Here is a 13445-nt window from a genome sequence, read left to right as displayed (position 1 = left end):
GTAGAGAGTGAGAAAAGAAACCAAGCGGTCATTTTATTGACTTGATAGAACTCCCCCCCCCCCCCCAGCCCTGATATCGGGGAGGTTTATGTGATATAGAGTCTTGATGTTGGGGTACAGCCAATTGGAGGGGAGGGAGGGAATTGATATCAGAGAAAGTCTTAATGTCTGGTATGGTTGGAGGGTTCTTGATCTCAGAAGAAGGCCAATCAGAGGGTATTGGTGTGAGTGGGATATCAGTGCTGTTGCTGGTGAAGAGTTGAATGTTGTGGTTTCAGTTTGTTCCTGCCCCTTTAAGTTAGCATTTGCAAAGGAGCCTACTTTTTCTGCGGGGAAATTAAGGGTATGCCTCAGTCCACCCTACACTGTCTGCAGCTCTACCCAACCCTGCCCACAGCTCTGCCATGGAACACCCCAATTCTTGGTCCATGGCACCAGAAGTCACCTCCTTTTCCAGTGGCAGCAGGAAGCACCTTAATAAAATGTCATTTCCTATTGCCCCAGGACCAGTCCCACAGCTCTTATTAAGGCATCTCCTGCTGCCGCTGGAAGAAGAAGCTGCTCTGTGGGAGATCCTGACTCCTCAGTGGGAGTGTGAGAGATGACCCACAAAAGCGGGAGACTTGGCAGGTCTGCATTTGCGTGTGCTTTAGAGCAGGTGCAAAGGTTGACACCCTAAATTTTTGCCCAGCACATGTATTTCCTTGTAAAATGGGAAATATAGGGCACATGTATTCCCTTGTAAAATGGGAATAACCATGCTCTCTTGAAACATAGATGTAGTGTAGTTCTCCATGTGGAAATAGTGACTTTCTAAATTGCTATTTACACATGTAGACAAATCTGCTTGTGCTAATGCCTCTACTTAGACATGGAGATGCTTCTATAATAAGGCTTATATATTCTACATAAGAACATAAGAGTAGTCATATTGGGTCAGACCAGTGGTCCATCTAGCCCAGTATCCTGTTTTCCAAACAGTGGCCAAGCCAGGTCACAAGTACCTGGCAGAAACCCAAATTGTGGCAACATGCCATGCTACAATTCCATACTACATACGTCCCATGTCTGTCTCAATAGCAGACTATGGACTTTTCCTCCAGGAATTTGTCCAAACCTTTTTAAAACCCAGATACGTTAACCACTGTTACCACCTCTTCTGGCAAAGAGTTTCAGAACTTAACTGTTCGTTGAGTGAAAAAACATTTCTTCCTATTTGTTTAAAAGTATTTGCATGTAACTTCCTCGAGGGTCCCCTAGTCTTTGTACTTTTGGAACAAGTACAAAAATTGATTTACTTCTACTCATTCTACATTACTCAGGATTTTGAAAACCTCAATCATATCTTCCCTTCATTCGTCTCTTTTCTAAGCTGAAGAGCCCTAACCTCTTTAGCCTTTCCTCATCTGAGAGGAGTTCCATCCCCTTTATCATTTAAGTCACTCTTCTTTGAACCTTTTCTAATTCTGCTATATATTTTTTTTAGATATGGCGACTGAAACTGAACACAATATTCAAGGTGCGGACACACCACGGAGCAATACGAAGGCATTATAGTATTTTCGGTCTTATTCTAGGTCTCAACTCTTTTGGTGTAGAATTCTATAAGACTGGTCGAAATCAAATACATTTTTCTTTTCAGGTATCTATATAGTTGAGTGTCATCAGAGAAGACACAGATAACAATACACGTTGGGAAGAATGCAGTAATCAGCCTTGTGCATATATATTGATGCTGTATATTTCCACCCCACCATACCCCCCACCACAAAACAATTTCAAACAGAAAAAATATGTATCAGAAAAAAAAGAAGAGCCCCAACACATAAAAGAGCAGTCTTACTTACCTAAGGTAAGCAAGGCAATTCTGCCCGTATACTGGGAAATCTTTCCGAAGAAGAGCGAACAAAGTGAAGTGCTCATTCCAAAACAGATCATTACATAGCCAACAAACTGTATTCCAAGGACACAGGTTATATACGACTAAAAGAAAAAGATATGCAGTGGTGTATTATTTTACACTGATTTTTCACACTTCTCATGTTTAATAGCATTGCTCTATTTGTGTAGCTATAGTTTGAAGAGAAAAACACATGTGTAATTTGATTCAGGGGCCCTTTTACTAAGGTACATAAGGAGCTAATAATGTGTGCCTGACACAGCTAAAAATGGCATACCACAGGACATGTTCAGGCATCCAGTATTTGTCAAATGTGCGTGTGCTGTATTCTAAAATGTATCTACGTTAGCGCAGGAATACCACATAAACCCTTACTGTCTACAAAGTGGGTGGTGGTAACTGCTCACGCAGTCATTTTTTAAAATGGCCACATGTTAAATGCACACAAACCAGGACTCAAGCCACCAAAAATATATGAAAATGTCACAGCTCACACCAGTATTAACTCATACATATGAATAGAGTACCCTCAGATATATATTCCACTATTAATGCAGACAATAATGCTGCTATGTAGTGGTATAGCACTTCTTTCATCGGGTCACTCTAAAGGTCTTTTTGGGACCCAATGAAAGAAGTGCTATACCACTACATAGCAGCATTATTGTCTGCATTAATAGTGGAATATATCTGAGGGTACTCTATCTACAATTCATATGTATGAGTTAATACCGGTGTGAGCTGTGACATTAAGTATTTTCATATATTTTTGGTGGCTTGAGTCCTGGTTTGTATACAATTTACTGGATGTTACCAGAGACATTGATATTGTTAATTCGTCTTCTGCATATGTTAAATTCAACATTGGGGCATGATCATGAATACAAAAAATAGAAAATCAGCCATTTTACAGCAGCAGTAATGATGGCCTTGGTGCACGGGAAAAACCCACACAAGGGTGCACTAAGGCCACTTTTTACCACAGTGATTAGAAATAACAACCAATTTAGGGGTCCTTTTACTAAGATGTGCCAAAAAGTGGCCTGTGCTAGTGTAGACATGTGTAAGGACCTGCAAAAAAGGTCTTTTTTTTTTAGCCGAAAATGGGCATGCGGCAAAATGAAAATTGGCATGCATCCATTTTGGGCCTGAGACATAGGCGTAGTTTGACTGTTTCATTTGGGGGGGCAAAAAAAAATGGGCGGAGCATATTAGCATATCATTTGCATATATACATATGCAAATGAATATGCTAATATGGAGGAAGGAAATGAAATTTACAGGCAAAATATCACAGATGCACATTTCAAAAAGCTGACACATTTCAATTAATAAATTATGAATAAAATAAACTTTTATTTACCTTTGTTGTCTGATCATGTAGTTTTTCTATTCGCTTTGATCCCAGTGTCTTCTGTTTTATGCAGTGTCTTCTTTCCAGTAGGCTTCCCTCTGCTCCCCACCCTCCCAGTCCCATCCATCTCTTGCTCCTTCCCTCTGCTCCCCACCCCTCCCAGTCCCATCCATCTTCTGTTCCTTCCCTCTGCTCACCATCCCTCCGTCCCATCCATCTTCTGCTCCTTCCCTCTGCTGTGCCTGACCTCTCCCAATCCCATCCATCTCCTGGTCCATCCCTCTGCTCCCCACCCCTCGCAGTCCCATCCATCTCTTGCTCCTTCCCTCTGCTCCCCACCCCTCCCAGTCCCAACCATCTCTTGCTCCTTCCCGCTGCTCCCCACCCCTCCCAGTCCCATCCATCTCCTGCTCCTTCCCTCTGCTCACCTCCTTTCCCAGTCCAATCCAATTCCTGGTCCTTCCCTCTGCTCCCCACCCACCCCTCCCAGTCCCATCCATCTCTTGCTCCTTCCCTCTGCTCCCCACCTCTCCCAGTCCCATCCATCTTCTGTTCCTTCCCTCTGCTCACCATCCCTCCGTCCCATCCATCTCTTGCTCCTTCCCTCTGCTGTGCCTGACCTCTCCAAATCCCATCCATCTCCTGGTCCATCCCTCTGCTCCCCACCCCTCGCAGTCCCATCCATCTCTTGCTCCTTCCCTCTGCTCCCCACCCCTCCCAGTCCCAACCATCTCTTGCTCCTTCCCGCTGCTCCCCACCCCTCCCAGTCCCATCCATCTCCTGCTCCTTCCCTCTGCTCACGTCCTTTCCCAGTCCAATCCAATTCCCGGTCCTTCCCTCTGCTCCCCACCCACCCCTCCCAGTCCCATCCATCTCCTGCTCCTTCCCTCTGCTCACCTCCTTTCCCAGTCCAATCCAATTCCTGGTCCTTCCCTCTGCTCCCCACCCACCCTTCCCAGTCCCATCCATCTCTTGCTCCTTCCCTCTGCTTCCCACCCCTCCCAGTCCCATCCATCTCCTGCTCCTTCCCACTGCTTCCCACCCTCCCAGTCCCATCCATCTCCTGCTCCTTCACTCTGCTTCCCACCCATCTCCTGCTCCTTCCCACTGCTTCCCACCCTCCCAGTCCCATCCATCTCCTGCTCCTTCCCACTGCTTCCCACCCTCCCAGTCCCATCCATCTCCTGCTCCTTCACTCTGCTTCTCACCCTCCCAGTCCCATCCATCTCCTGCTCCTTCCCTCTGCTCACCTCCTTTCCCAGTCCAATCCAATTCCTGGTCCTTCCCTCTGCTCCCCACCCACCCCTCCCAGTCCCATCCATCTCTTGCTCCTTCCCTCTGCTTCCCACCCCTCCCAGTCCCATCCATCTCCTGCTCCTTCCCACTGCTTCCCACCCTCCCAGTCCCATCCATCTCCTGCTCCTTCACTCTGCTTCCCACCCATCTCCTGCTCCTTCCCACTGCTTCCCACCCTCCCAGTCCCATCCATCTCCTGCTCCTTCCCACTGCTTCCCACCCTCCCAGTCCCATCCATCTCCTGCTCCTTCACTCTGCTTCTCACCCTCCCAGTCCCATCCATCTCCTGCTCCTTCCCACTGCTTCCCACCCTCCCAGTCCCATCCATCTCCTGCTCCTTCCCACTGCTTCCCACCCTCCCAGTCCCATCCATCTCCTGCTCCTTCACTCTGCTTCCCACCCTCCCAGTCCCATCCATCTCCTGCTCCTTCCCACTGCTTCCCACCCTCCCAGTCCCATCCATCTCCTGCTCCTTCACTCTGCTTCCCACCCTCCCAGTCCCATCCATCTCCTGCTCCTTCCCACCGCTTCCCACCCTCCCAGTCCCATCCATCTCCTGCTCCTTCACTCTGCTTCCCACCCTCCCAGTCCCATCCATCTCCTGCTCCTTCACTCTGCTTCTCACCCTCCCAGTCCCATCCATCTCCTGCTCCTTCACTCTGCTTCCCACCCTCCCAGTCCCATCCATCTCCTGCTCCTTCCCACTGCTTCCCACCCTCCCAGTCCCATTCATCTTCCCTCTGCTGCCCCCCCCCCCCCCGCGAGGTCCAGGATCGTGACTCCGTTTACCCCCTCTCTTCCTCCCTCCCTCCGGTGCAGGCAGCAGTCTTCTTCAACCTTTCTGTGCTCCTGGCAGCGGTAGCGACGTACATAAGTACATAAGTACATAAGTAGTGCCATACTGGGAAAGACCAAAGGTCCATCTAGCCCAGCATCCTGTCACCGACAGTGGCCAATCCAGGTCAAGGGCACCTGGCACGCTCCCCAAACGTAAAAACATTCCAGACAAGTTATACCTAAAAATGAGGAATTTTTCCAGTCCATTTAATAGCGGTCTATGGACTTGTCCTTTAGGAATCTATCTAACCCCTTTTTAAACTCCGTCAAGCTAACCGCCCGTACCACGTTCTCCGGCAATGAATTCCAGAGTCTAATTACACGTTGGGTGAAGAAAAATTTTCTCCGATTCGTTTTAAATTTACCACACTGTAGCTTCAACTCATGCCCTCTAGTCCTAGTATTTTTGGATAGCGTGAACAGTCGCTTCACATCCACCCGATCCATTCCACTCATTATTTTATACACTTCTATCATATCTCCCCTCAGCCGTCTCTTCTCCAAGCTGAAAAGCCCTGCCCCGGAAGCCTTCTCTTCAAGTTCCTGTTCCCACCTATGCGGGAACAGGAACTTGAAGAGAAGGCTTCGGGGCAGAGCTGAAGGCAGCGTGTACGTCGCTACCGCTGCCAGGAACAAGAAAGGCTTAGAGAAGATTGGTGCTGCCTGCGCCGGAGGGTAGGAAGAGAGGGGGTAGATAGACACGCTCGTCTCCGTCCACTTCGCTGCTTCCCTGCCCTCTCTGTCTGCGTCCCGCCTTCCTCTGATGTCATTTCCTTTCGGGCGGCCGCGGGACGCAGACAGAGAGGGCAGGGAAGCAGCGAAGCGGACGGAGACGAGCGCGTGCCTGCCTGCTTGTTTTGTTTTTTTTTTTTCATTCTAGCGCCAGTCCACGTCCTCGTCGTTTGGGGGGGCATTGCCCCCCCTCGCCCCCCCCCAGTCTACGCCTATGGCCTGAGACCTTACCACCACCCATTCACTTAGCAGTAAGGTCTCAGGCGTTAACCAAGCGGTAAACATTAGCGCACGTACAATGCCGATTACCACCCGGTTAGCGCTGCGCACCGGAAATTTTCCGGTGCACATAGTGGGTGTGCATAAAAATTGAAATTATCACCTGTGCCACACAGTAGCCGGGCAGTAGTTCTGAATTGGCGCACGTTGGGCATGTATTGGTGCCTACACGGTTTAGTAAAAGGGCTCCTTATAGAATTTGATTCAATCTGAGTAACATATGTGAGGGGATTTTTTTTAATGTAAAAAATTTATAACCCACACAAGGTCACAGCTATTTTAAAACATATCACAAATGTTACTGGTACAATGGAGGATGATATAAAGATTTTGCACAAAAAGGTTGCCTTTCAAGCCCAGGAATTTGACCAACAGACTACTAAGCATGTGTTTTTGGAACAGAGAATAAAGGAAGCACAAATTATTATGTTAGGTTCTGTGCTATTCCAAGATCAATTGGATGTTTCCCAACAAAAATTACTGAACATTTTACTTGTTGCTGCGCTGAGACTGGTTCTTATGCATTGGAAAGATAATTCTAATCTTAATTTTACTTTTTGGTGGCATTCAATTTTACAGATTCATAAATTTGAAACCTCTGTTGCAGACAAAACGGGTGAGACGGTCTACTGCTAAAATTTGGTCTCGTGGATAATTATCTGAAATCTTATAAATTTACGTAACTAGGTTAAGATTTATTATTTTGATTTGCAGTGGGGGGGGGGGGGGTTAAATTCTGTGTTACAGTTGATGTTATTGCTTGATAAATTGTCTTTTTCTAAAACCAATAAAATTCTTGGACATTAAAAAAAAAAAAGGAAGCACAAGTGACAGCGAAGGGTAGCAATATCACACACAGGGAACTGAAATATTTCGAGAATCAGTTAAGGAGGAATAATATGCATTTTTTAAATTTTCCCCAAGTCCCCAATTATATCTGTAATAGACCTGGTGAGGCGTTATTAGAGAAGTACTTAAGATCCCAGAGGAAACTCTCTCTGATTATTACAACACAGTATATTTTGGGGAGAACTGCTGGAGGAATAGATAACCCTGGAAGGAATGTTCTGGATATGGACCTGACTGTTTTTCTTGACTCCTCACTTGAAGTAGGAACACAGAGACTCACTTTCAATGCTACTTTTGGAATTGGATCACAATAATAGATTGCATTTATATTTCCGCAATATTTATCAGCAGTTTATTAGTTCAAATATACAAATATTTCCTGATTTGTCTTGAGATACGCAGAAGAGGCGCCAGGCCTTCTTGGCCTTTTGGCCAAGAGTAGTAACACTAGGAGCCAATTTTTATTGTGAAATTTCCTTGTGTATATGTGGTACTTCATGATAAAGTAACATATGATTTCCTTGATCCTAAACAGCTTTTGGAGTTTATTGTGGCAAAAGAGGAATATAAGATCAACGAATAGTTTTCTCAGGGTTTTGGTTTTCACTGTTAGTAAGGTGGATTGAGATGGGTTCATGGAGTTAACATCATCTCATTTTTTGATTTGTTTTCTTAGGGGCCCTTTTATAAAAGTGCGGTAGGCCTACCATTGACTTGCCACTCAGCGATTCAGCTCTACCACCAGGCTCCCATGAGAGCCCGGCTGTAATTCTGGGCCCCACTGCATGCCATTTCCGGCACTAGAAAATGGTTTTGTATTTGTAATCGGGCAGCGCCGCACACTGCCTGGTTACCACCGAACCACTACCGGAGCCCATACCACTTCCTAAATAGAAGGTGGTAAGGGTTTCCCCCAGGAAATGGCTGCATACCAATGCTTTTGCTTAGTACATAGTCATTTCCTTCTCCTGCACTGAAAAACCTTTTACCCCTAGCGGTAAAAGGGGGGCCTCGGAATGTGGCAAACCTGCATGTCAAACACCACTGCAGGGCCCCTAGAGACAGGGAGACTGGACATCTAAATGGCAGATGATGTTTAATATGAGCAAGGACAAAGTGATGCATGTGGGAAAGAGGAACCCGAATTATAGCTATGTAATGCAAGGATCCATGTTAGGAGTCACCGACCAAGAAAAGGGGTCTAGGTGTCGTCGTTGATGATACGTTGAAACCTTCTGCTCAGTGTGCTGCTGCGGCTAAGAAAGCAAATAGAATGTTAGGTATTATTAGGAAAGGAATGGAAAACAAAAATGAGGACATTATAATGCCTTTGTATTGCTCCATGGTGCAACCACACCTTGAATACCGTGTGCAGTTCTGGTCACCGCATCTCAAAAAAGATATGGTAGAATTAGAAAAGGTAGAATTAGAAAAGGTATAGAGAAGGGCGATGAAAATGACAAAGGGGATGGGATGACTTCCCTACTAGGAAAGGCTAAAGCAGCTAGAGCTCTTCAGCTTGGAGAAGGGATGGCTGAGGGGAGATATGATAGTGGTCTATAAAATAATGAGTGAAGTGGAACGGGTAGACATGAATCGCTTGTTTATGCTTTCAAAAATACTAAGACTAAGGGGCACGCAATGAAGCTACAAAGCGGTAAATTCAAAACAAATCAGAGAATATATTTTTTCACTCAATGTGTTATTAAACTCTGGAATTTGTTGCCAGAGAATGTGGTAAAAGCAGTTAGCTTAGCAGGGTTTAAAATAGGTTTGGCTAGCTTCCTAAAAGAAAAGTCCATAAGCCATTATTAAGATGGGCTTGGGGAAAATCCACTGCTTACTTCTAGGATAAGCAGCATAAAATGTATTGTACTGTTTTGAGATCTTGCTACTGTATATACTTGTAACCTGGGTTGGCCACTGTTAGAAACAGGATGCTGGGCTTGATGGACCTACAATCTGTCCCAGTATGGCAACACTTGTGTACTTATGTATTATTTACTTCCTGATATTGTATCCATTATTGTGGTCTATTATTTAGGATATTTTTCTTCTTTGGATGTATTTCTAACATATTTTGCATTTTTTCTGATCATGGATATCTTTTTTGAAATGATTATAATTCTTTTAAAATAAATGTTAAAAAAAACCATAAATCACTACCTTAAATAATAAGGGAGAACATCTATTCATGGAGCCTAGTTAGGCGCAAATTAAGCACCAAACGTTTGGCATGGTAATGGGAGTTAATGGATGATAGGTGCCAAAATGGAGCTAAAATGGCAGTTAGGTGCCACAGTACACTTAGGCACTATTCTATAACTTGGTGCCTAAGGCGTTCTTTTTCAAATGAAATAAAGTCTCAAAAGTGACACTTTCAAGGGAAACTGTCCATGTTGCAATTTTTGAAACTCAGATTTGAGACTTTTCTCTCCGCAGTTCATACCAGTACATACCAGGCTCTGTGGCAGCTTCAAATATTATGGCCCCAGGTGTAGGCTAGTGGTCAGTATAGTAGACTGTAGAGAAAGAGACCCAGGCCCATATCCCACTCTAAATAGTACACTTATGGTACAAATTGTGAGCCTTCCAAAGCCCACAAAATACCAACTGTACCTATAGATAGGAGACACCTGCAGACCTGAGGGCTTTTGCAGTGGTGTACAGTTAGGTACAGTAGGTTTTTAGATGTTCCTGGAAGGCTCACAATAGAAAATAAGGGTGTTAAGGTGGGATTTGTACCTAGGTCCCTTTATGTGAAGTCCACTGCACTAACCACTAGACTATTCCTCTGCTCTGCTGGGATGTCTGTGTGGCCAGCTTACTAGGAATGCAGCCACAAAGCCTTTCATATGGCTTATTGTGTGTGTTTTTCTATAGGACTTTTTTTCTATTTCAAGAATGGTACCTAAAGAAATATGTGCTGAGCACAAAAACATCTGAAATATATGGATTTTCAAAAAAAAAAAAAAAAAAAAGACGTTTTTCTGATTCAAAAATTGCTTTGTATGGAATGAGATTTTTAGGCATTTTCAGCAAAACGTCTACAATCAGACTTGGACATCATATCAAAAATGCCCCTCCATCTGTTACTACTACTAATAATCATTTCTGTAGTGCTACTAGATGTACACAGTGCTGTACACATTATTTGCAGGTACTTCCTCAGTCCCTAGAGGGCTCACAATATAAGGTTTTGTACCTGGGGCAATGGAGGTTTAAGTGACTTGCCCAAGGTCACAGGGAGCTGCAGTGGGAATTGGACCAAGGTTGCCAGGATCAAAGCCCACTGCACTAACCATTAGGCCACTCTAGCACATAATCACAAAGGGATGTTCCCATGGGAGGGGCATGGGCAGAGCATGGGCATTATGACTATTTCAGCGCACTTTATATCATAGTTGCATGTACATGCTCAACTGGTGATTTTAGATGCCAGCATTTACATCAGCCATAGACATTGCGTAAGTGGTTGCGCCTAACTGCAGACTTATACTAGCATTCTATAACAGATTTCATGCACAGCATTACCATTATATAATAGTAGCTTAGTGCTCAGTTTTTTGGCACATAACTTTAGGCACTGTTTATTGAATTCCCCCAACAAATTACTAATTCTGCCAAAAGCCAGACTTGGTCCAAGAAAACAACAAGGCAGACGATCTGCAAGCTCCAAGATGGAAAAACAACAATGCAGATCAGCAGAAACTAAACATAAATTTATTACGTGAAAACCAAATATTCAAATCAGCCCAAGACAGGCCGTTTTTCGCCCATCAGGGCTGCGTCAGGGGCTATACAATAATCCTTCATTGTCAAGGTTTGGTAGATATGTGCGTTAATGAAAAACAAAATGTATAGAAGTTTGAAATCATAAATCTTCTAAAATATAATTAAAAACCCAGCACAACCAAATGTTGTGATAGGGTGATAGGGTGAATCGGATTGGTGGAGGGGTAGCATTGTATATTAACGAGAGCCTTGAATCAAATAGATTGAAAATTCTGCAGGAAGCAAAACACTCCTTGGAATCACTGTGGATTGAAATTCCATGTGCAAAGGGGAAAAGGATAGTGATAGGAGTGTACTACCGTCCGCCTGGCCAGGACGAACAGACGGATGCGGAAATGTTAAAGGAAATCAGGGACGCAAACAAACTGGGCAACACAATAATAATGGGGGATTTCAATTACCCGCATATAGACTGGGGTAATGTAACATCTGTACACGCAAGGGACATAAGATTTCTTGATGAAATCAAGGACAGCTTCATGGAACAGCTAGTTCAGGAGCCGACAAGAGAAGGAAAAATACTAGACTTAGTCCTTAGTGGTGCTCATGATCTAGTGCAGGGGGGTAACGATACGAGGGCCGCTTGATAACAGTGATCATAATATGATCGGTTTTGATATTGGCATTGAAGGAAGTGAAACTAGGAAATCAAGTACGCTAGCGTTTAACTATAGAAAGGGTGATTACGACAAAATGAGAAAAATGGTGAAAAAAAGACTGAAAGGAGCAGCTCGCAGAGTAAAAAACTTGCATCAGGCGTGGATGCTGTTTAAAAACACCATCCTGGAGGTTCAGGACAAATATATTCCACGTATTAGAAAAAAGGGAAAAAAGACTAAACGTCAGCCGGCGTGGCTAAACAGTAAGATAAAGGAAATCATTAGAGCCAAAAAACAATCCTTCAGAAAGTGGAGAAGAGAACCAACTGAAAGTAACAGGATAGATCATAAGGAATGCCAAGCCAAATGCAAGCGGAGATAAGGAGGGCAAAAAAGGACTTTGAGAAGAAATTAGCGTTGGAAGCAAAAATACATAGTAAAAACTTTTTTAGATACATTAAAAGCAGGAAACCGGCCAAAGAGTCGGTTGGGCCGCTGGACGAAAATGGTGTTAAAGGGGCGATCAAGGAGGACAAAGCCGTAGCGGAGAAATTAAATGAATTCTTTGCTTCGGTCTTCACCGAGGAGGATTTGGGGGGGACACCGGTGCCGGAAAGAATATTTGAAGCGGGGGAGTCGGAGAAACTAAACAAATTCTCTGTAACCTTGGAGGATGTAATGGGTCAGTTCAGCAAGCTGAAGAGTAGTAAATCACCGGGACCTGATGGTATTCATCCCAGAGTATTAATAGAACTAAAAAATGAACTTGCGGAGCTACTGTTAGAAATATGCAATCTGTCCCTAAAATCGAGTGTAATACCGGAAGACTGGAGGGTAGCCAATGTTACTCCGATTTTTAAGAAAGGTTCCAGAGGAGATCCGGGAAATTATAGACCGGTGAGTCTGACGTCGGTGCCGGGCAAGATGGTGGAGGCTATTATTAAGAATAAAATTGCAGAGCATATACAAAAACATGGACTGATGAGACAAAGTCAGCACGGATTTAGTGAAGGGAAGTCTTGCCTCACCAATCTAATGCATTTTTTTGAGGGGGTAAGCAAACATGTGGACAATGGGGAGCCGGTTGATATTGTATATCTGGATTTTCAGAAGGCGTTTGACAAAGTGCCGCACGAAAGACTCCTGAAGAAATTGCAGAGTCATGGAATCGGAGGTAGGGTATTATTATGGATTAAGAACTGGTTGAAAGATAGGAAGCAGAGAGTAGGATTGCGTGGCCAGTATTCTCAGTGGAGGAGGGTAGTTAGTGGGGTCCCGCAGGGGTCTGTGCTGGGTCCGTTGCTTTTTAATGTATTTATAAATGACCTAGAGATGGGAATAACTAGTGAGGTAATTAAATTCGCCGATGACACAAAATTATTCAGGGTCGTCAAGTCGCAGGAGGAATGTGAACGATTACAGGAGGACCTTGCGAGACTGGGAGAATGGGCGTGCAAGTGGCAGATGAAGTTCAATGTTGACAAGTGCAAAGTGATGCATGTGGGTAAGAGGAACCCGAATTATAGCTACGTCTTGCAAGGTTCCGCGTTAGGAGTTACGGATCAAGAAAGGGATCTGGGTGTCGTCGTCGATGATACGCTGAAACCTTCTGCTCAGTGTGCTGCTGCGGCTAGGAAAGCGAATAGAATGTTGGGTGTTATTAAGAAGGGTATGGAGTCCAGGTGTGCGGATGTTATAATGCCGTTGTATCGCTCCATGGTGCGACCGCACCTGGAGTATTGTGTTCAGTACTGGTCTCCGTATCTCAAAAAAGATATAGTAGAATTGGAAAAGGTACAGCGAA

General features: G+C 44.6%; 1 protein-coding gene across 3 annotated transcripts in view; it reads right to left on the bottom strand.

Moving 5' to 3' along the window:
* LOC115465472 (protein unc-93 homolog A-like) overlaps positions 1-13445 on the bottom strand; it is a 94519-nt gene that overhangs the window by 45786 nt on the left and 35288 nt on the right. For all 3 annotated transcript variants that reach the window (XM_030195960.1, XM_030195958.1, XM_030195959.1), the window contains exon 7: positions 1848-1983. In XM_030195960.1, the coding sequence (XP_030051820.1) occupies positions 1848-1983 (136 nt within the window). The remainder of the gene's footprint in view (positions 1-1847; positions 1984-13445) is intronic.

The sequence above is a fragment of the Microcaecilia unicolor genome, chromosome 3, assembly GCF_901765095.1.
Source record: "Microcaecilia unicolor chromosome 3, aMicUni1.1, whole genome shotgun sequence".
Classification (NCBI taxonomy): domain Eukaryota; kingdom Metazoa; phylum Chordata; class Amphibia; order Gymnophiona; family Siphonopidae; genus Microcaecilia; species Microcaecilia unicolor.
This window is presented reverse-complemented; position numbering and strand designations above follow the sequence as displayed.